Source organism: Mustela nigripes, chromosome 3 (assembly GCF_022355385.1).
Source record: "Mustela nigripes isolate SB6536 chromosome 3, MUSNIG.SB6536, whole genome shotgun sequence".
NCBI classification, from domain to species: domain Eukaryota; kingdom Metazoa; phylum Chordata; class Mammalia; order Carnivora; family Mustelidae; genus Mustela; species Mustela nigripes.
The window spans coordinates 20,593,190-20,617,989 of NC_081559.1; the positions used below are offsets into that span (position 1 = coordinate 20,593,190).

At 33.4% G+C, this 24,800-nt stretch overlaps 1 protein-coding gene and 1 pseudogene across 8 annotated transcripts in view; one reads left to right on the forward strand and one right to left on the reverse strand.

The window, feature by feature from the left end:
• KANSL1L (KAT8 regulatory NSL complex subunit 1 like) overlaps positions 1 to 24,800 on the reverse strand; it is a 136,353-nt gene that overhangs the window by 79,294 nt on the left and 32,259 nt on the right. For all 8 annotated transcript variants that reach the window (XM_059393401.1, XM_059393400.1, XM_059393399.1 and 5 more), the window contains 3 exons: positions 20,685 to 20,826; positions 12,557 to 12,754; positions 8,629 to 8,750 (listed from right to left, as the gene is read on the reverse strand). In XM_059393401.1, the coding sequence (XP_059249384.1) occupies positions 8,629 to 8,750; positions 12,557 to 12,754; positions 20,685 to 20,826 (462 nt within the window). The remainder of the gene's footprint in view (positions 1 to 8,628; positions 8,751 to 12,556; positions 12,755 to 20,684; positions 20,827 to 24,800) is intronic.
• Positions 23,587 to 24,008, forward strand: LOC132012861 (large ribosomal subunit protein uL24-like; annotated as a pseudogene).

Here is a 24,800-nt window from a genome sequence, read left to right on the forward strand (position 1 = left end):
GACTATTGAAGATATTATAAGGATGAAAAATTACTTTCTATGTAATTCGTTTGCCAGCTTAACTGCAGTTTTTCAATTATGATATCCAATTAGAAAGAATGGTTGCACTTCAAGAGATAATTATCATTAGTGAAAATAAATAGCATGGCAATGATTCATTGGAATTTAATTTTGTATCATGTTCTGGGTCTCATTAAGGCAAAAAAAACCAACAATAATAAAAATCTAGATATTACTTCAAATAGAAATTCACTTTCTCTGAGATAATACCCCATGGGGTAAGCAAGGATCCATTTACAACATTTTATCTTATTTTAGAGTACAAGATCTAAAAACTAATATCTCTATGATGATAAAATATAATGCCTCATTTGTTTGAAGACTCAATCTTCTCAGTTGCTCAGTTCCTGGTGATTCATCTTAGACCCTGCTGCCAAGATTAATAAAGCTAAGAAAAACAATTCTAACTTCTGGGAGATACTGCCATTGAACAAGAGGTGGGGGTTGGGAATTAATGAATAACAAGTGGGCAAATAGGTAGCCTGGAAAATAATTTACCAGGTGAATTTACTTTAGACACATGAGAGAACAGTTCATTAGAATATTATAAAAATCACCTTAAAATTTTATTAAATTATATCCAACAATAAACTTTATGTGATCCCCTAAAAATTAATATACAGAATAGGTGGCCAACCTTTAAATATTAAAATCTTAAAATTCTCCTAACCTCATTATACACAAAAATTATGATATAATATGATATCAAGCTAGAATAAGTACCCTTTGTTAGAAGAACTGTAATACTTCACCTATGAGATTACTTATCTGGCAATCCCAAGTATACAGAATATGGATGAAATCACAAAATCCTTTTAAATAACCCAAAAACCTCACTGTTCATACACAAAAGTTCACTCCTGTTACTGTTAGGAGAGGACTTCTTTCTTACTAGAGAATGTCTCTTATTATAATACAAATATTTCTACCGCTTTTGTTACCTGATTTTCTAGTCCATCAATAAATTAGATGAGACAAAGCAGAACTGCAGGAGATAGCCATGAGAGCAATGCTGAAAATATCAATCTGACTATGGGGAGAAAAGAGAAATGAGTACAAAATATTTTTTTATGGAATGCTGATTACCTGCAAGAAATCTTAAGACATTTCATTCATTCAACCAATATCTACTCATGCCCATAATGTGACTGACACTCACTGATCTAGATGCTAGGAAATGAGCAGTTAATAAGTCAGACTAAAAAAGTTCCTGCTCTCATGGAGCTTATATTTTCATCCAGGAAGACAGAAAATGAACAAGTTAAAGCAAAATGAAACGAAACAAAACAAAACAAAATACTCTCACACTTGTTATTTTATTTGATCCTTACAACAATCCAGGAAGCAGACTGTTTGGTTTCATTTGAACTGGGATTTAGAAAGTTGCCCAAGAATGCAATGCTACCAAAGTTGGCTCAGAGTTGGGACTGAGCTCAGATTCGTCTGATTCCAAAGGGGTATTTTTGATTTTGTAATTTTTTTTTTTTTTTTTTTTTTTTTTTGGAGAGAGAGAGTGCTCACAAACAGGGATGGGCAGGAGAGAAGAGGAAGAGAGAATTTTAAGAAGGGCCCCATGTCCGGTGCGGAGCCTGACATGGCGCTCAATCTCATGACCCTGAAATCACGACCTGATCCAAAATCAAGAGCTGGATGCTTAACAGACACTGAGCCACCAAGGCGCCGCCCAAAGGGATGTTATTATTATTTTTTAATGTTTATTTTATTTGAGAGAGACAGGGAGATTGTGTGAGCATATGCATGAGCATGGGAGGAGGAGAGGGAGAGAATCTCACAAGGCTTGATGCCATGACACTAAGGCCATTACCTAAGCTGAAATCAAAAAGTTAGACGTTCAACGAGCTGAGCCACCCCGGCACCCCCCCCTTTTTTTTTTAAGGTTTATCTGAGAGAGAAAATGGGGGGCAGGGGCAGAGGGAAAGGGAGAGAGTTTCAAGCCGAGTTGGCTTGAAACTCTCTGAGCGGCAGAGCCCAACGTGGGACTTGATCCCACAACCCTGAGATCAGGACTTGAGATCATGACCTGAGCTGAAACCAAAAGTCAGACACTTAACTAACTGCACCACCCAGGCACCCACCAAAGGAATATTCTTAACAATGAGTTTTTTCATAGCACTTGATCAGGGTTTAAAGTTATGCATCTATTTCTATGATTATTTGGTTGATGTCATTTTTTTCCCCACTCACACTTTATACCTTGAGTACAGAGACCAATGTGTTTTTGTTCAACATGTATCCTTCCTGCCCAATCCAATATCTAGCACACTGAGGCTACTCAGTAGATATTTACTATCAAGTAAATTATTTTACAGATATACAGCTATTATCTCCATACTCCCTGAGGATGTGGCCAGTCATGAGCCTGAGTAATCAAAGAAAAATTTAATTAACTTCAGTATCATCCAAGAAAAGCAGAATATAATAAATTTTCTTAAACAATTCTTGGTTTATATGAAAGTTTCTAGCACTTGAGTAGAATCCCCATTCCTCATACTGTCTTAAATACCTCCTTCATACTAGCCTCTAGATTATGCTATAATGTTAACTAAGGCATGTTGAATAAAGTAATTTTTCTCTATTCACTAAATCTCTTGATTTGTACTAACATAAAATGATTACATCCAAAGGAAAACACAAGAGTCATGTGACAAAAAGATACATTTTAGGCTGTTTTGAAATCTCTGTTTTTATTGTTCACTTGTTTAAAAAAAAGGAATTCCTCAAAATAAACATTAATTGAAGAATATTAGTACTAGAAGCTACTTTATAAATATTTGTGTCCCAGTAAATTTAAAGATAAAGAAATAAGATGTGAAGAGATTAAATGACTTGCCCAAGGTCACAAAATGTCTAAAACAAAAAGAATATATAAAATGTAAATGCTATATGCATAACCACAAGTTATCTCAAAACCACTAAATCATAAAAAACACTATAATTGATTGAAAATGAATACAAGTTACAATGGGGGGGATTAAATGTCCCAAGATAGTCTTGTGAAGAGATACTTTATGTAATTTGAGGATAAAACCCAATACTGTGTTTACCCTGAATTTTCAAGTAATTGGTTTAATTACAGGGTCCCTTACCAAATTAGGCAGACCAAAGTCAGGACAGCAACTTTATATCTCCCCAAGAGATATGATGAAGAAAGAGGTGGTACCTCTGATTCCCTGAACCTATGTAATGAATGTTCAGTAATAGCTGGCCCTACATAGGCCTTACAATCCTTATCATTTCAGTCAATTTCTCTTCAAATATTGGTTCTGATCCATTCCCTAGCTTCATTCAGGTCTCCAGTTAAGTCTTATATTAGACCTGCCCAGTATGTTCTCAAAATTTTAAATGACTCTTCTTTATTTTCCATAGTTTTATTTCTTTACCTACAATCTGGAACTTTTCTTCTAATCTAGCTTCTGTGTTATATGTTCTCTCTTCAACTGTGTCAATGTTGCCAAACTCACTTAAGTTTTTAAATGTCAGTATTTTTCAGAAATTTTATTTGGACCTTTTTCAAATGTGCTATGTAACTTTTACAGTTTCTTCCCTGAAGATATTTTCCAGTCCACCTTTTATTTCTAAAATCAAATTAAGCACCATTTAAAAAAATAATCAGTGTTTGATAATTCTAATATCTGAAAACTTCGTGATCTCTTTTTGCTATTATCTTTTTATTCTTACTCTTATCACTCTCTCATACATCTGATTACATTTAACTGTGTGCTGATCACTGCCTTGAGAAACTATTTCTGAGAATTTCCTAGAGCTAAGAAAGATGATGCCTTCCTCCAGAGAGAGGCTACACTTGCCTCTGCCATCTACCTTACAGTATCACCTATTCCAAAACCATTTTACCCTAGGGATTCCTTGGATGACTCATTAATGCAAATTTGAACTGAAAATCCATGTGAAAGTCCCCACCATGGTCAGGCTATCTCAAAGATAGATAGGGTTTGTTTTCTTTTGTTTCTGCTCTGCTCAGCACCAAGGCAACTTTCCCCATGGTGCCCTACATGGGGAAGGGAAACAGTTTTCCTTCTGATTTACATTTATTCTAAGGCTGTCACCCATGAAGGAGGATTTCATTTCATCTCCCTACCATAGACAATATTTTGATTTATTTCAGCTTTATCTTCTTCTAACCTCACAACCTATTAAAACTTCATTTGATTTTTGATTTGGCTTGATTTCTCTTTTCTCACAAAGCTATTAAAACCCTACTCGATTTTGTCAGAATTTGGCCTCAGACAAACACAGATGCTACGTTTTGCTTACTTTTCTGGTTTCTTGCTTTTGCTTAGTTTTAGGCTTAGAAATATCATTAATATTTACTAATTTCTTATTTTCAAAATAAACAATAAAATATTCTTATTCAATCCAGCAATTCCACTTCTGGGCATATGTCGAAAAAATTAAAAGCAAGGACTCAAACAAAAAGAAAAATAAAGGATTCAAATAGATATTTGTATACTCATGTTCACAGCAGCATTATTCCCAATAGCCAAAAGGTAGCTATTCCTATGTTCACCCAGGGATCAATGACTAAACAAAATGTGGTCTATACATAGAATGGAATATTATTCCATCTTCAGAAGGGAATGTTGATACATGCTATAATATGGATGAACCTTGATGACATTATGCTAAGTGAAATAACCCATTCACAAAAGGACAAATACTGTATGATTTTGGTTACAGGAGATGCCTAGAGTAGTCAAATCCATAGAGACACAAAGTGGATTGGTGGTTGCCAAGGAATGTGAAGAAAAATGGGTCCTTATTGTTTAATGGGTATGGAGTTTCAGTTTAGGAAGATGGAAATAGTTCTGGAGATGGATGATGGTGACTGTTGCACAACAACGTGAATGTACTGCACTGAATGTAAAAATGGTTAAAACAGTAAATTCTGTATTACGTACATTTTATCAGGATTTTAAAAGTTCTTATTCAAATGACTAATTTCCCTACCTTCACTTTTACTTAAATGCATAAAATGAACAGTATTTATGTGCTTAATGGGACATCTTCAGAAAGTGTTTTCTGGTTAAGGGTCAAGTTTGAATAACATTAACTAAGCCCTTAGTCTTAAAAACCTCTGATTCTTAAAGATGTTTTCTTCATATATAATTACATGTGAAGAAAAAAATAAAAACAATGTTGGAAAAACACAAAGATATAAGAAATAAAATTAGGCCTTATCTAACATTTTACTCCCAGGAGCAAAAGGCTCATAAATAGATAAATTTCACCTCCCTTCAGTAGAGATATTTTTAAACCAAAACTTTTTTGTTATTACTATAAAATCGCGTTTCCATGTAATTTTCAAAATCTATGGTAATATTCTCAAATGTGAGTATTATAAAATAGTCTATTAAATTTACAGAATTTCACTATTAGGTACTTGTTTATTTTATAAAAAGTTCAATTAGAGAATACTTTAAAATTCTTAGTTTTACAAATATCAATTAAGCACTTTTTGCAATATAGTTAAGAGGTTAAAAATAAAAAAAGAAAACAACTTAGAAACCACAAAACATCATTCTCCAGGGGTAGGCTATTTCATGTTACAAAAAAAAGGAGGAGGAAAAGGAAGGGAAACGAAGGGAAGAGGGAATGTTTGACTGGTCAGTGTCTATCCAAACCTTCATCTAACTCCTACAGCTTCCTTTCCCACTCCTAATTTGCCAACAACCACTTATAAACAACTTTATCTACACCCATCTTAACCTCTGTCATGCCACTCTAAAGGAACAAGTGTATTTCCACCTTATATAAAATCCCCCCATAACTTTATGATATATATTTCATTTACCATCTCTAGCTCTTTCCCTTCATTTTAATATTTACATTTCTTCTATTTTAAAAAGAAAAATCTCTTTCTTGATCTTGTACATCCATTTCATTCTAGCCTTTACAGTCAGCAACTTTTAAAGTGTAATCTTGACTCCTCTCTACTTCATCTCCAGTTCTCTCATCAGCCCACTCTATCCCTCTCCATCATACCACTACACTGCTTGCGCTACGGTCTCAATTTATAACTGGCAAAACCAAGAGACATTTTTCAGACCTCCCTTTAGCACCTGACACAACCACCACAAATCCTCAAAATTTTCTACGTTTCCTTCAAAGTTATTACTCTCTTATCTTCAAAATATTCCAGTTTCTCTGTTCCTGGTTAAATAGATTTGTATATTATAGTATATATATCATAAAGAGAATTTTTACAAAAATTTTAATGAAACTAGAAGTATCCCACAGTTTGTGGTAACAAAGCACTTAAAAAATAATTATTAAACTTAAAGATAAATCAAATATTTTAAACAAAAACCCTAATATTCTAAATTTGCTCACCTTTTTTGGTGGTGGTTGGGGGGGGGGGTGTTGAACAGGAGAGAAAGAAAATCTTAAGAATGCTCCATGCCCAGCAATGGGCCTGAGGCAGGGCTTGAGCTCATTACCTCAAGACCCTGAGGATCATGACTGGAGCTGAAAGCAAGAATCAGATGCTGAACTGACTACACCACCCGGGCACCCTGCTCACCTTCTCTTCTACCCAGTGCTAGAAAATGAAATCTTTTCTTCAAGAGAAATATATTTTGAAAACAAATGTGAAAATGCTTTTTGAAAATAAATGCTTTTCAAAAGGAACTCATTTATATAAAAAGCATTCTGAAAACATGTTGATTACTGCCAAAAATAAATAAATTAGTAAAATTAATTATAACACATATCAGAATACTTCAAAAATTTGGAGAACAAATTTTTATCTCATCTATCAAAGAATTTAAGTAGGTTTTAAACCTGCTATAAACATTTTTTTTTCTCATTTCCCTCCTAATCCCCTGTTAAAACTTTCAAAAATAAACCTTCCAGTTAATTTGTAGGAACAAATACCTGACATCAGGAAAGATGGCAATTACTAGCAGATTTCAAGAAGAACCTGGGAACTACTAGTAAACAGAATTGAAAAAGGTTCATGTTAGGTAAATAAGGCAAATGTTAACATCTCTTTCATTTGGAAGCACGGATCTTTATGGGTATCTTTGCAACTATGAAAGTTAATAAAATCAGATATTCAAATAACTGTACACAATTCCTTTATTATTATACATTCTAAATAATTATATTTCACCTATGAGACTGCAGGCTAATTAAAAGTGGAGACTTGTCTTCATCTTTATAACCTAGTGTTTTGACTATATGACATACAGAAAATAGTTATGCAATAAATACTGTGTGAATAACCAAAAATATAGGCAAGTAGACTAAAATGATATACCTACAGATACACAAATACATATGTATTTAACAGTGTAACGCCTGGTTAGGTAAACAAAACGCTGCCTAAAATCGGCTTGATTCAAATCACGATGTTTCCACACCAATTTAATGGTGTTTAAGGGCTCAACTTGTAATTTATGAATTCCTTTTTAAAAATTATTATTTTCTTAATTAGCATATGTTCTCCTAAATGAAGGTATCAGAGTTGCCCTATACAATATGTGAGGCTCTTTGCTTTCAAAGTGAATCATCAGTGATACAAGGAATGAATATATAAAATCAATAACAGTAAAACAAAACCAACAGTACTTCTTCTGTGACAGACTGTGAATAAATGACCCAGCACAAATGAAACATTGGAAGTTTTAAAACTTAGATTTTCAAAATAACAAATTAGAACTAAAACTCAAATAACAGTATATTTATTTTAGGACTCAGTTTATATCCACTAATCTCATGAAGAATGTGATAGCTACTTAACATAACTTTTGCCATGGTATAAATTTTCATTTCATGCTATATTAAACAAAATTTAACAATAAATCATATAATTATTAATATAAATATTCCCCATTGCCAAATTACATTAGTCTTCCATGGTAGTTAAAGAGGCCCACATTACAATTTTAATTGAAAAAAATTAAAAAATATATTCTGTTAGTATCTTTAATTCTAACTGAATCTTTAAAATAGAAAAATAAAACAAAATAAAAGAACACAAGGCTATTCACAAAACAGGAATTAGGATACCATGTATATGTGTGTGTGTATTCACTGATATGATAAACTGCTAAAGGTTATGGTAATTACTGATTATATTCAGAGAAAAATTTTATCTTATAAAAGCTGAGATACAAAATGATTAAGTGAAACTAAAGCTGAATTTTATGGATGATATCTACCAGTCTTCTGTGCCCAAGCTATATCTAGGGTCTTTTTTTCTTAAAATGTATTAAAAGAGCAATATGGAGCTAAAGAACATGAAACGTACAAAATGGAAGGTATGTTAAAAAATCAATACTTCTGTAGCAAATGGTATCACTATTTTTCTTTTTTCAGAAACATTTTATATCCTGGAAAACAGTCTTTCCCATTCTCAAGTTTATAGTTACATTAATTATATATGTTCACGACCTACTGATTGTACTCTAACAGTGCTTAAGGAAGAAGAAAAAAGCAACTACTTAAAAGATCAAATAAATAAATAAATAAACAAATAAAACAAAACAAAGCCAAATTTAGAAGCCAAAATATCCCACTGATACCTACCTCCTGGAAATGCCATTAGCCAGACAATTATGGCTACAGGATTTGGAGGATAGGGGCGATGAAGTTGGGGACAAGTTGAGAGGGGCAATCAAACTGTTGATGATCTCAGTCAACTGTGCACTCTGCAAGAAAAACACCAACTTATTACTACTGCTAAGCAAGAAATTTGAGTTAGTTCCCACACCGTTAGCAAATGTTTATTTCTTAGTAAATATTTTAATCTACGAAGATGATTTATACCACTACTGATTTTTCCACTTATTATAAATAAATCTACATTTTAAAGTACTCTTCCTTTTCTGTATCCGTTTTTATTACAGTTCCTTTATCTACTCATCCTATCGTCTTAAAACATTTGAATTTAGCTAACAACATCTACATAATATTTTCTTTAAGGCAGCTAAGTTAATAACAATAAAATCATAGATATAATTTATTAAGTGACTACTATATGCCAGGCACTATGCAAAGCACTAAACATAGATAATTTCTAATCTTTATAACCAACCTGCAAAGTAGTTAATATTAGAACTACTGGTATTACTATTATTAAAATCAATTACAGCAGAGGAAATTGAAAGCTACAAAGATTAAGCAGCTTGAATAAGGATTATAAAGTTGGTAAGAAATGGAGCTAGGATTCAAATTTAGGCTTGAATCCAATGTCACACTCTTTCTCAATATTTTTCCTAACTCAAAAATATCAGGTTTGTTTAGGTACTCAAATTTCCATTGATCCTTATTCCAAACTTAAATATACATAATATATTTGTACATAACTATATTATGTATATTTAAGTTTAATACATAATAAATAATAGATTTATAAAATTATTCTCAAAACAATAACCTACAATAATTATAATAAACATAGGCTTCATCACTGGAAACAGTATGTTTCTACAAAAGAATGACAATTATTTTCATTACACACATAGTCTATGTTTATTTTACAAAAAAGGGCAAAATTAAAAGGCTTAAAAAAGGAAAAGAAAATCACGTGTAATCCTATTACACAGAGAAATACTATTGCTAATATCTTAGTATATAACCATCCCTCTAGACTAAGTTTTTTTGAGTCTATGTGAGCATAAGTGCATACAAAATGCATCTACACACATACACATACACAAGCACAAGCGCACGCGCACACACACACAAACACACACTGTTTTAATTAAATCATGTCATATAAATTTTCTATGACCTGGTTTTCTCACTTAATAATGTATGATTTTATTTTTTAAAATACGTGGTCCTATTTCACCATTTTTATTAATTGAAATATCTTTCCATTAGAAAATAGAGGGGTATATGAAATAATAATTTTTAAAATTTTCATTTATATGAAAATAATTCGCTATTAGAAATAACGAGATAATAATTAGTATATCTAATAATTGAATTCCTCAAAGTCTTGAAAAAGACCCTGAAATGTTTTCACCATTTACTTTCTTGAAAAATAATACATACCTAATGACTTCATTTTCATTTTTAGATTAAAGATCATTTTCAAATCAATACAAATAGATTCTTGATATACTTAGTAAGCACTCATTAGTTTAGTCATACAAAGAAATTTATAAAGTATCTCATATTTTTCAGTCTGAAACACTGATACAGTCTTCTCATTGTTCCACTGCCAAAAGTATCATTAAAAATCTTCTAACCCCCCTGAGGTAACTGGTTAGGTATGTGTGAATAATTGGTCCAGAAGAACAGCCTAGCCACCAACCAATCCAGCCCAATAAAACCTCAAATATCTGATTCCATGTTTGGCATAAGAAAATCAGAGTAAAAATGAGAAAAAATGAGGACAGGAGTAATTTAAACTTTGAAAGCAAAAACTAATCAAACTTGAAAGTTAAAACACTTACTAGCTACTGGATAATAAGGTTTTAAATGTAAACACACCCATGTGAAACTTTTTAAAAATTACCTAAAGTTCTAAAAGAAAGTCACCTTTTAATTTCTGAACAAAATACATTATCTAATAATATGTCTATATTAATACTATAAATCAATGTTATTTTTTAAAACTGATACCACTCTATAACTTAACAGTGCCTTTATATTTTAATTATCAACTCTTTAATTGCTTTTGAGATATATAAATAAGCTTTGTTTGGTAAACAAAACATTCCCCTAACAAAATTAACTTAAATCATCCAATATTTGATCTGTACTCAAGGTCCACTAAGATCAGTGAACAGTTACATACCAACAGGTTATCTTAAGAAAAATATGTGTAATATCAAGCCTGCTAACCTTGACACTTAATTCTCAACCCTCTTCAGCAAGTATTTGAAAACAATGTTTTTAATTGGCCTATAAAAACATTACTAGCATATGCTACAAGAGCAAATGATCTGTTCACAGGCAATTTAGTAATGACCTCTACAAGAGATTACTGCTGTCCCTTTCTTATCCTTTTGCTCTACACTTCCTATATCCAAAGCCATTGCCATTGTTCTCACAAGTCCTGGTTCCCTTCTCTTTCAAAGCCTCTAGCACTCCTGTCAGCAATGGGACCAAAAATAAACATAATACCCAGGGCCAATTTCATGGGGAAGCAACCTGAGCAGTTGCACAGGGCTGCCCTCAGAAGGATCCCATGATTGGTTAATGCCCTGCTGTCACAGACTTAAATCTCCTCAAAACTGTTTTTAACAAAGAGCTATGTAATTTCATTTTGCACTGGACCCTGGAAATTAGCCAGTTCCGATGTTAACTCAGGTCTAATAAAACAAATTGTTGCTACCAAGGAGAAAGAAAGAATATAAAAAATCTCTCTCCAAAGGATAAGCAGTGACCTACAGGTAAAGAAAACAGAAGATCTGACTGACCAAGCAAATACATTTGCTTGGGGTGAAACAGTTGGGGCCAAACTCAAAGGGTGGTGAAAAGAGAGGGAAGTGGGAACATAACCAACACTATTTAAAACACCATTTATATGGTAAAGTGCATTCGAATTTAACACTAGATAATTTAAAAAGAACTTTCTGGATTATAAAGTATTCATAAAAGTATGTTGATTATGAATTTGTGCAATTATACAACTAAGAAAAAAAACTCTAGACAACTGTAAATTGAACAAATATGGGATGAGAGGTATTGCACCATACTTTGACTTACCAGGAATAAAACAGTAGTAACCTGGTACTAAATTATTTCACAATATATGACAGAAAAACCTAGAAAAATTAGATGTGAGCAGGCATGAATCCAACTTACTCACTGAAACAAGGGAACTATGTAGCTGTGATCCCAATTAGGTATATTTCAGCAGACTTAGATTGGTTGTAAGGTAACAAACTCTTACAAAGCCAGCTTTGTTCAAGAGCCACCAAAGTCTAAATAAAAATAAATGGTGTGATTTCAAAGGACAGATAGAGTAATTAAACTTCTTGAGTCATCCATAATTGAATTTCAATATTAGGAAAAGCTTTAGACTCAAAATAATTTGTTAGGGGCTTAGTCACCATTTATTTACATGAACGTTTTTAACGAAAGAATTCATATTCTGATCTCTTTCACTAAAAATCTCTATCAATAAATTGATCACATCTATTAATCTATAAGTAGATTCAGATCTATTAAATGGTATCACTGTTCTTTCTTCATGAAAGAAAGTCCAATGATGAACAATTTTGCTTGAAAAAAGATATTCTAATCCTAGTACAAACGAGTTCTCATCCTCTGGCTGTGTACCAATGTTTTATATATTTAAATAACTGTAATTGTATCAATGTTATAAGAGAGACTCATCATATACTACAAATTTTAATTGCATTTAATGTAAAATGGGAAACCTTAACAACGAATATCCCAAGCAGACACACAGGTTTATTTATAAAATAAATAAATTTATAAAACTGAATACAACTCATTTCATGCCACTCTTATCTTAACTCTTCCATCATATTACCTGCTTTTCTATATTGCGAAGAAGAAGTGTTGGGCTACTTGGTGACATTTCAAAATCTTGTTCTGGTAAAGGATCTGGACTCTCTTGAGGAATCTGGGGATTCCCTGTAGTATTTAATGAAGCCGCCTGGTCAGCAAATTGTATTTGTTTCTTCAAAATGTCTTTTGGAAGTTGACATTCTTCTAGGATCACTATCCCCTAGACAAACAGCAATTAAGAGATGAAATTAAAATAAATTGACGCTAAATCAACTTTAACGTTACAATGCACTTGAAACCACGTTTCTTATCACCTGAAAGTAGAGTCTAACTGTAAGAAATTGGCTGATTTAAAACATGTGTAGCTAAAGCAACATGTATGTCTGATGGGTTAGGCTTGTAAAATATTGCCATACATTGTATATATGAAGTTATTTTTCTTCTTATTGGCTTTAGTTATTAGCAGCAAAAGCATGATACATTTTTTTAAAGATTTTATTTCTTTATTTGACAGAGATAAAGAGAGCACAAGTAGGCAGAACAGCAAGCAGAGGGAGAGGGAGAAGCAGGCTCCCCACTGGGCAAGGAGCCCGATGTGGGGCTTGATCCCAGGACCCCGGGGACCAAGACCCGAGCCAAAGGTAGCCACCCAAACGACTGAGCCATCCAGGCACCGCAAGCATGATACATTTAAAATCAAGGCTTATATGCAGAATATGAACACTTCACACTGAAATTTAGAACACTTCCTCATATAATCTTCAGACATTTTGGTCACTAGCATTTCCATTTGAGTACTCCCAGTTTCATAAGTTAACATACCAAACTTACAGACATCCAAACAACATTCTGACTTTTACAAACTGCTTTCAGAGTACTCTTAGTAGTCCAACTCTGTTGCTGCCAGCCAGCAACCATGGGCAGGACTGCACTATTGAGAAAAAGTATTCTCTAGTCCAGTTAAATTGTTGCTTATAAGGTAGATGAGTTAATAACAAAAGACACAAGTTTTCAACTGTGATGGGGTATTTTCTTAAATATAAGTAACTAGAGGAAAGAGTTGGGATCTAGCTGCCTTTGCCCTCCCTGCCTACCATTCACACACACACACCACGGGCTTGCTAAATACTCTCCCATATTCCCCAGATTCTTCACTCCAGCTGTTCTTACCCTTACGTCTCTCAATGGCAATGAAGACAGAATAGAAAGGAAGAAAAAGTATGCACAGATATGATCTTAACAGTTTCATTATCAGTTCTTATAGTAAAACTTTTTTCCCTCTCTATCCTTTATACCACTTGTATACACACACACACACACACACACACACACACACACACACAGTTATTTAGCAAAATGCCAATAAACTCCTAATAGGCTAGTTGGAAATGTGGCTAAAATATTATATTCCTGTAATAAAAAGGTGACTAAAACATTAATTTAAGTGTACAGTATTTTAAGACGAGTCAAATTTAAAAACTGGCATCGGCCAGCTTATATCATATATAAGTGCTGTTTATAGGACTGGAACTGCCTATAAATTATGTTATAGATGAGTAGTTTTAATTTACACTATAATTTGGAGAATATATCACTTTAGCATGAACATATTCAGATATAGTGTCAAACATTATTTTGTAGTAATATATTACTACAAAAGTAATATAGTAAAAGTAATGAATAAAGTATTATTGTTATTATTATTTTCACCTACATTTATAACAGTGCTAGTAACTTTTACAGAAAGGAGATCCAACTGTTGATCCCATCTCAATAACTATCTCCTAGAATGCGTAAAAATGCTACCAAGAAATCTGAAGAAATATATTTTTTAATTTTTGTTTTATTTGATATTTTAAAAGTTAAAGTAGACTTGGGGCACCTGAGTGGCATAGTCTGTTAAGCGTCTCACTCTTGGTTTTGGCTTAGGTTGTGATCTAAGGGTCATGAGATCAAGTTCCATGTCTGGCTCTGCTTAAGACTCTTTCTCCCTCTCCCATGGCCTCTCCTACTTGTGCTCTCTCTCTCAAATAAATAAATATTTTTTTAAAAGTTGGACTTGTTAGATATAGTATCATCAATCTCAAAAGCTTTTGAAAGTATCTGAAATGTCCATTCAAAACATGTACAAGTGTCTCACTAGATTTTTAAATAGTATCTGCTTGCAAAATAAATACAAGTTTTCATCATATCAATTTAGCTGTGATTCCCATTGGTTTGATTATAGTTTATTTTATGGGACAGGCTGCTATGAATTAGCTTGGTTTTACAACCCTTACTAATAATCTTGTACATACCAAAAAAACTGATTCTGAATTTCAAAAGGTCAATTTTCAAACCTTTAGAATACTGTATTTTTTAGAAGGAGAGGTCTGCTACAGTTAGTTCAATGCAAAGTAATATTTGAAAAAACTGAATTAGGAAGACATTCATAATCAAGTTCATAATTTATTTTTTTCTCCTTAAATTGTTACCCTTGATAAAACTCTCACAAATGGCCAAGAACAGAGTGAAAAGGGGAATAGATTAAATCCTTTAAAGACACTACAGAGACAGTTTCAGTTCTTAAAAACCAAAAAAAAATTACATGTGTGTTGGGTCACCATGATGTACACTTGAACATCTTACAATTTTGTCAGTCATACCTGAATAAAGCTGAATTTAAAAAAATGCTCAGAAAAAGAATAGTCTAACCATAGATAAACAAGGTAAATAATAACAAAGACATGAAAATTTTTTAGTAAGATGAATTGCAATAACTGAGACAAATGAAAGCTCTAGCGTAAGATGAAAGCAAGTCAACTGCTCCAGAGAAGAAAATTGTTCCTGACTGTAACACTAAAGAGACCCTTATCCCACTCCCAGGTCTTCATAGAGAAGACATGGTAATTAAAAAATAATGACCTCAGCAAACCTTCAGTATTTATAAACCTTCAGTCACCAAAGCTAATTTTTTTAAAAAATTTAAATGAGACACCTATGGGTGGCTCAGTCACTTAAGAGTCTGCCTTTGGCTCAGGTCATGATCCCAGGGTCCTGGGATCAAGTACTACCTTGGGCTGCTTGTTCAGCGGGGAGCCTGCTTCTCCTTCTGCCTGCTGCTCCCTCCCCCTACGCCCCCAACCCCGTGCTTGTGCTCATTGATAAATAACTAAAGTATTAAACTTTAAAAAAAAATTAAATGAAAAATTTCAAATGCACAAAATTACAATTTAAAATGTAGAAGACCCTATCACAAGATAACAAAAGAAATCTAAGAGAAACCACTTAATATAGGATATTGAGAAGGACAGCCAGCTTCTCAACCAAAAAAAAACCACCTATTTTAATATTTTCTGAAAGTGACAAGAGGCTATTGTCTTAGTGAAAGTTGAAACAAAGAAAAGAAGAAACACAGAAGTTTTAATGTGTTGCCAAAATGCTGGAAGAACAAGGAAGGAATGTTGCTAATATGGACTTTCTTTTCTCTAAAACTTTTAGCAAAAGTTAGACCATCCCAATATGTCAAAAAAAAGAGGTAAATGACAGCTTAAAAACCCAACATGTATAGATCTACTCATAGACTGACTCAGTGTTTCCTGACCAGGGTTACCAACTAAGCACTTATTTAAACAGGATATTTACAAAAGAATGTCTCTCACCTCTTTCCTTTCTCTGTATTTCAAATTTAACTGAGAAGAAAGGATTTTTTTTTTTAAATTTTCAAGATAAGTTAAATAGGTCATTCAAGAGAATGTTAACTACACTTCTCAACTTTTTAATTACAATAACTCAAGAAGCCAGAAGAGCAATGAAAATGCTATTTTCTCTATTTAGTATTATAGTTCAACTAAACTGCACATAAATAAGCAATTAAACATCTTGATTAATTCCCAAGAAATGTAAGGAGAAGCTACTAAAATAAATACTGTAAAGACATTTTCCATAAAGTAAACATAATGTGATTCTTAAGAAAACAGAGGGCCAGATACACATCTAGCCTGAACCAAGAAAAATGTAAGGCCATATAAATTATTACTGAGAAGTTTAGATTTCTTTCCTAAAAATAATTCCCCTAGATATTATATAAACATATGAACTTTTAAAAATGTTTTTAAAAGTACATAGCACTGTTTAGAACACACGAGTCATAAAATATGAACCAGACTGTGTAGATTCAAGTATAAAACTTAGTCATCAATTTAACTAGGAATCTTTCTTGGAAATTTCCAAACTGTTTTAGATTTGACTTTTTTTGAGAACTCTATTTACTATAAAAATGCTCATGATATTATATCCTCTAAAGTAAATGATCAGAGAGGAGAAATTATCTGGTGATCCTGAAAGAACTGGGAAATCACTACAACTGAAGCCTTCAATGAAGATAGTTAAAAATGGGAAACGGGGTGTCTGGGTGGCTCAGTGGGAAAAAAAAAAAAAGAGAAACAGTAACTACTTCTATCAGAAAATTATTCTTGAGCAGAGTTCCCCCAAATCCAACAGACAAAACAGGTTAAGCCTAAAGTTTTATGTCTATCCTTCTATCTACACACATCACCACCAAATTCTACAGTTCATTCCTTCCCAGTTTCCTCTTCGATCTTCACACAACTCATACTTTCCACTCCTTTGAATACCATTCTACTTTGTCACTCCCACAACATATTATGTTGTTTCATGTCTTCAAACCTTCAAGGAATGCCCTTTTCCCAGCTCCACTGGTTCATCAAGCAAACCATTATTTATCTTCCAAAATTATACCGAGGTATCACCTCTTTTTCTGTTTTCTCATAACTGCTAATCCCTAAAATAAGACTTATGTATTGTCTCTATGCTACTTGTATATCTTATTAAAAAACATGTATCATTATACCAATTTCATTATATTACAATTAATTATTTACATGGTCTCTCTCCCCTACCAGAATATAAACTCATGATTGCACCTAAAAACTTTATTTATGTGCAGACCCTAGGTACTATTCCACTAACCACATGGATAACTGTATGATTAAGAATGTATTTCGGTAAAAGATAAACCAAGAGAGAAAAGGCAGTGTAGAAGAGACTGCAAACTTCCCAATATCCACTTTCCTCTTCTTTTTTACAACAAAACCCTACTCCTACTGGAATTCTAGCTATGCATACAACTTCTCATTATAAGGCTGTGTTATTTACCTCTCCCTCCTGAAATATGTGCCTAAACTTGGGCCAGTGACTGTGACACAAAGTACTACAATTTCCAAATCACCTCCCACCTAAAAACAAACTATTTTTCACTTTTCTCACTTCCCAAGGGCCAGAATGAGGGAATGACTACAACCCTGTTTAACAGTGCAGTCAACATTATCCTAGAGGACAACAAAAGTCCTCTAGGTAAAACACAAGAATAGTAAGTAGATATTTTTTTAAAGATTTTATTTATTTATTTGAGAGAGAGAGAGAACAAGCACTGGGGAGGGAAAGAGTGGGAGAGAGAAAGAGAGAGAGAGATTGAGAAGCAGACTCCCCACTGAGCAGGGAACCCAGATGCAGGGTCTGATTCCAGGACTCCAGGATCATGACCTGAGCCAAAGGAAGATGTATAAGCAACTGAGCCACCCAGGTGTCCCAGGAAGCATATTTTTTAAATAAAATTAGTTAGAAATATAATAATATAATAGTTAGAAATATAATTACTGACTATAAAAAAGAAGGAACTAGATTGTAGTAGATCTATGCAATGAAAAGTCAGAAAGTATTAGAATCCTGTTAACTCTATTTGAAAATAAGACTGTCTGTAACTAGACTGAATTCCCTCTGAAGGAACGCCCTCTTCATCTTTGCATCCCGAAGTCTACCATATACCTGACATTTTAGTGGGTTTTTCAAATCCAAAGAGAAACATAAATGTGAGGTAAATATTTTTTTAGAATTATTTTTTTTGAGCTAGCTCTGTGATAGTCCAGAAATAAAAAGAAGCACTAAAAAAAAAAAAAAAAAAAAAAATCACAGATTGGGAAAAGTTAAGAACTATTCAATAATTTTATTTAATTTTCTACCATTTATGATATATAATTATATTTTCTGCAAATATATTTAGAGTATCTCTGGATAATAATAAACTGCTATTATTAATGCTTTCAGGAAGAGAAGTGGAGGACTAGAGGTAGAAGGGAGACTTGTTTCACAGTATATTTTTCAGTACTTTTTAAATTTTCTATCGTGTGTATGTAATTCCGTTTTTTTCAATTTGTTCTTTAAAAATCACCATTTACCCGACTAGACAATAAGCCTAAATAAATTCTGACCGTTGGTGCGGAAAGTAAAAAGAAAGAAAGAGTTAGAATCCCCATGTTTTAAGTAATAAATAATATAAAAATACTGAATACTTTTTAATCATTGTTAGGATTAATTTTAATTAAGAAGTATATTAAAAATTAGGAGTAATGACAAAGAATAAAGCTATAATGAACAGTTTCTAAATCAGCAGAGGTAAAAGAATGAAGCAAATTCTACCAATTAAAAAAAGAAGTAAAATAACAAGACATAAATAAAAAAGAGGAGAATAAGGACAAATAAAAAATCAAAACTAATCAGAGTTGATTTTTGAAACTATTCATAGTTTATAAAAATAATACCTAGAATAATAAAAATTTTTATTTAACAAAAAGCAAGAAGCAAAAACTAACCAAATTACCAGAAAAAACTGAAAAATTCACAATGATGGGGGAAAATTTTAACAAATGTGTATCACAAAAGGAAAGATCTAGAGGTATAAATATACAGCAGATATATCCAATAAAGTCAACAAATTTAACAAAGAATTCTATACTGAACACATACAGAACATGCATTCTTTTCTGTTACATATACTAAAATAATGAAAAGACAAGCTACAAATGAGAGATTTGTAATATTTATAACTGACCAAGAATAGTCTCCAAAATTTAAAAAGAATTCACAGACACACATTTCCACCAACCACAGCCCTCTCCCTGTCCCACCAAAAAGAGTGAATACAAAAGGTAGTTAATTCTTAAGCAAAAAACATTTGGTGGTCAATTATATCAAGACCCAATTCTCAGTACTAAGGAATGATTAAATTAAAACAATAATAAAAATAATATTTCTTACTCATTACACTGGAAAAATTAAAAGGTAAAAATTACTAGATGTTGGCAAGGATGTGTTAAAAAAAAAAAAGAGTTCTCATGCACTGCCAATGGGAATATTAACTATCCAATCACATCAGTAAGTATAGGGAAGATGAAGACAGCCAGGCCTAAGAGCCATCACTCTTAGGCATACACCAAGAACTCTCCATGGTTGACAAAGAAACACAAAAAAGATAGTCATTACAGTATTGTTTTTACTAGCATAAAACTAAACAATGTATATGTCTTTCAATAGAAAATAGGAGAAGAGATAAACATTCCATTGTATTCATAGAATTCCATCCCATTCATACAGTTAAGTAACATACAGGACCTATAAATTTATGCTGAACAAAAGCAAGCAAGTCACAAAAGAGTTTGTAATATATAGGTCATTAATACAGACTGTGAAATAATGGAAAAATAAATACTAGTTATAGACAGAGACATCTATGTGCCAGTAGTTTAAAAACATAAATACCAAAACATGCTGGAATCAAGAGAGTGGCTACAGTGGCATGAGGAAAGAGAATGGGATCAGGAAGGAGTATACGAGTACCTCAACTGTACAGGTAATGCTTTATTACTCTAAAAACTAAACCCAAACAGTAAAAATTTAACACTTGATAAATTTGGAGGTGGATACAAAGGTTTTCATTATATTGCTTTCTAGAGCTTTTTATGTGTTTATATATAATTTTTTTTAAAGCAAAACAAAAACTCTGATTCGATAAAATACACTGAGACTTCGCACATATGTTAAAATAAATGCCACCAAAGTAGAAGTTTATAAAAGTGTACCTAATTTCTTTTAATTGGAATCCAATGAAGAAGCTCTGAACTGCTCAAGTATGATAAAATGATCATAAAAAATACAAAGATATTACAATGAAAGCTTCAACTTAAAGCAATTGATATATTAAAAATGGTAATATCAGCTATACTTTTATAAAGACTTGTAACAATTACACTGTGTGCAGAGATGAGAAACTAAAACAGTAATTTTTTTAAAAAATACAAGAATACAAACAATACCTTGGATGCACGAATCTGCCTGTGAACATCTGTTAGTTGCTGGATTTTGTACTCTAGTTCTGAAATCTGGGCTTGAAGCCATGTCCATCGGCTGCCAACTCTCGCTCTGTCCACAAGCCACTTCCATTCAGTACTACAGTTACTGTGAATGAGACAAACATTGTTAGTCAAAGAACAAAGGCAATCAAGTTTTCACAGACCACTTTAATAAATTCTTTGGCTCCTGTCATATAATCCAAATTCCTTTATACAACATCTAATTACATGAAGGAACCTCATATCAACTCTTATCAAAGAAAAATATTTAACTTCCCTATCTATCCCATAAACACTTGTTTTTATTATTACATATCCAGTAATAAGATAAACTCCTCTGCTACTTAACATTTTATTAAGGGCTGAAATAGGAGTGGGCTAGCAAATGAAAGGAAACAGTAATGATACTACTAACACCATGTAAAAACTGTTACATGAAGCTTCTATATGTAAGCAGAAGTATTAGATAACTCACTTGAACTGTGCTAGATCTAAATCTATGTAATAAACCAGAGTACTCAAATTTATTATATGCAATCTTTATTTGTTAAAACAGTAGTCACTGTTAGCTAATTAAACACCTAAACTCAATTTAAATATATTATCAAAAAGTATCAAAAATATGGCTGCTCTACCTTTCAAGTAAGTATACCAAATATATAGGCCTTGAAATATTTATTAAGATAAATAGTTTATAAAAACCTGATTCCTAGGGGCACCTGGGTGGCTCAGTTTGTTATGCATCTGCCTTCAACTCCGGTAGTAACCCCAGGATCTTAGGGTCGAGCCACACATCAGGCTCCCTGATCATCATGGAGCCGGCTTGTCCCTCTCCCTCTGCCCTGCTTGTGCTCTCTCTCTTGAATAAATAAATAAAATCTTTAAAAAAAAAAAAGGGTGGGTCGGGGGTCGGGTGAGGGATGCCTGGATGGTTCAGTCCATTAAGTGTCTGCCTTTGGCCCAGGCTATGATCCCAGGCTGTTGGGATCGAGTCCCATATAAGGATCCTTGCCCAGCAAGGAGCCTGCTTCTCCCTCTCCCTGCTGCTTCCCTGTTTGTTTGCTCTCTCTGACAAATAAGTTAAAAACTAAAATAGATTTAAAAAATAAACCTGATTCCCAGGATTCACAGCCCAAAGATAAGAATTTATATAGACTTTTCTGTCATGCATTTTTGAAAATAAGGGTTGAACCCTAGCTCCTCTATCTTTTGGCAAGGGTACTATTCTAATCCATAGTTTAAGATAACAAATTAATTACTTTATGAAAATATTCTTACCACTCCAAATAGAAAAGTTATTTGGAATAATTAATTAAGAGCTTCAGATTACAAAAGAAAACATGACAGAAATTGAAGATAAAAATGAAAACCAACAAATGCTTCATGGCAGAACACAAACTTTATGAAAAACTTGCCCAAAAATTACATTTACTGTCAAAACCCATAGAATGTACAACACCAAGAGTGAATCCTCATGTAAAGTATGGACTTTAAGTGGTAACTATTTATCAGTTTAAGTTCATAGATTTTTACAAATGCACTACTTTTGTATGCAGTATAATGATGGGGAGGTTCTATCAGTGTAGGGACAGGGAATATATAGGAACTCTTGCATTTTCTGCTTAATTTTGATAGGAATCTAAAACTGTCCATTAGTTTTACACTTGAACCATAATTGAATGTCTCCCATACAAACTTAAGGCAGAGAAAACTTATCCTAAAAAATAATTTACTGGGGTGCCTGGTGGCTCGGTTAGTAAAGCATGTGACTGTTGATCTTGGGGTTGTGAGTCTGAGCCCCATGTCGGGTGGGGAGAGGACTTAAAAAAAAAATTTTTTTTAAGATTATTTATTTATTTATTTGACAGACAGAGATCACAAGTAGGCAGAGAGACAGGCAGAGAGAGAGAAGCAGGCTCCCTGTGGAGCAGAGAGTCCGATGCGGGGCTCGATCCCAGGACCCTGGGACCATGACCTGAGCTGAAGGCAGAGGCTTTAACCCACTGAGCCACCCAGGCGCCCCGACTTAAAAATATTTTTTAAAATAAAATAATAAAAGATCATTTGTTGTGATGAGCACTGAAACTGCTCACCTGAATCACTGAAATGCACACCTGAAATGAATAATACACTGTACATTAACCAGAATTTAAATAAAAACTTACAGAAATAAAATACAATTTGTCAGAGAAACAGAATAAATTATTATAGCTTCACTGTATAGAATATATTTATTATAAGAGTATTTTACATTAAATCAAAGTCCCTAAGAGTTTTTTTTTTTAATCCACTTGAGAGAGAGAGTGTGTAAGCAGGGTGGAGGACAGCAAAAGGAGAGGGAGAAGCAGACTCCCTGCTGAGCAGGGAGCCCCATGCAGGACTTGATCCCAGGATCCTAGGATCATAACCCGAACTGAAGGCAGACGCTTAAGCAATTGAGCCACCCAGGTGCCCCAAGAAATGTTCTTAAGATTCTAATTGCACACAATATGATTGAGGAGACCTTCATATAGGTTAAGAATTCTCTTGGTATTATATATTCTGTCTATATGTATTATGTTTTATATATTACATGCATTATGTATTTGGCTTATAGTCATTATTGTGCTTTTAAATTTGACACATCTTTAAATCATATTTTTATAGTTATGAAAATAACCAAAGAGAATGCTTATTCAAAATAATATTAAAATGGAGAGGCACTTGGCCGGCTCAGTCAGAGGGGCATGCAACTCTTGATTTAAGATTTTGAGTTCAAGCCCCACGCTGGGTATAAAGATTACTTAAACAAACAAATAAACAAGCTTTAAAAAAATAATACTAGCTTTTCCTTTTTGTGGCCATTGTTGAAGTGCCAGCAGCCACAATGAAGTTTAACCCCTTTGTGACTTCTGATGAGAGCAAGAACTGTAAAGAGCACTTCAATGCATCTCCCCACATTTGCAGGAAGATTATATCTTCCCCTCTTTCTAAAAAGCTGAGACAGAAGTACAATGTTCGATCCATGCCCATCCAAAAGGATGAAATACAGGCTGTGCGAGGATACTACAAAGGTGAGCAAATGGGCAAAGCAGTCCAGGTTTACAGGAAGAAATACGTCATCTACACTGAACGAATATACAAGAAGGCAAAAGGCACAACTGTCCATGTGGGCACTCAGCCTAACAAGATGGTTATCACTAGACTAAAACTGGACAAAGACTGCAAAAAGATCAAGCCAAATCTCACCAAGCAGGAAAGGAAAAGGGCAAATATAGGGAAGAAACAATTGAGAAGATACGGGAATAAAGTAATCTTATATACAACTTTAAATAAAAACTGTTAAGTGGCTGGGTGGCACATTTGGTTCAGCCTCCGCCTTCTGCTCAGGTCATGATCCCAGGGTCGTAGGATCAAGCCCTGGGTGGATTTTGTACTCGGCAGAGGGAGGTAAGTGTCTGCTTCTCCTGCTCCCACCTCACCCCGTGCATGTGCACGCTCTCTCTCATATAAAATCTTTAAATAAATAAAAACCGTTAAAATGAAAAAATTTTAAAATAGATACTATTATCTATTATTCATAGATAATACTTAATAACACCAACTACCAATCATGAAATTAGTGAGAAAGGCAAGGGCCATGGCACATAGCAACTGTACAGGTTAATGGTAAAGTGTTGGATTTTATGCAAAAAGGAGGGTTTTTTTGTTTGTTTGTTTTCTGTTTGTTTAAGATTCCATTCATTTATTTGACACTCAGAGATAGTGAGAGAGAGAGAGCATAAGCAGGAGGAGCAGCAGGCAGCACAAGAGGGAGAGGCAGGCTCCCCAGTGAGCAGGGCCCCTGAAAGGGGACTCAATCCCAGCACTCCAGGATCACAACTCAAACCAAAGGCAGCAGCCCAACCAACAAAACCACCCAAGGTGCCCCCCAAAAGAAAGTTATTAGCAAGGCAATAAAAAAAACTTTTTTTTTTTTTTTTCCCAAGCACTCTGGTTACTAGGTAGAGAAAGCATTATAGTGCGATATGAGAAGAAATAAGGAAATTGGTTAGGATGCAACTATAGTAATCTGTGTGTGGTACAGATAAGTGTGATCTC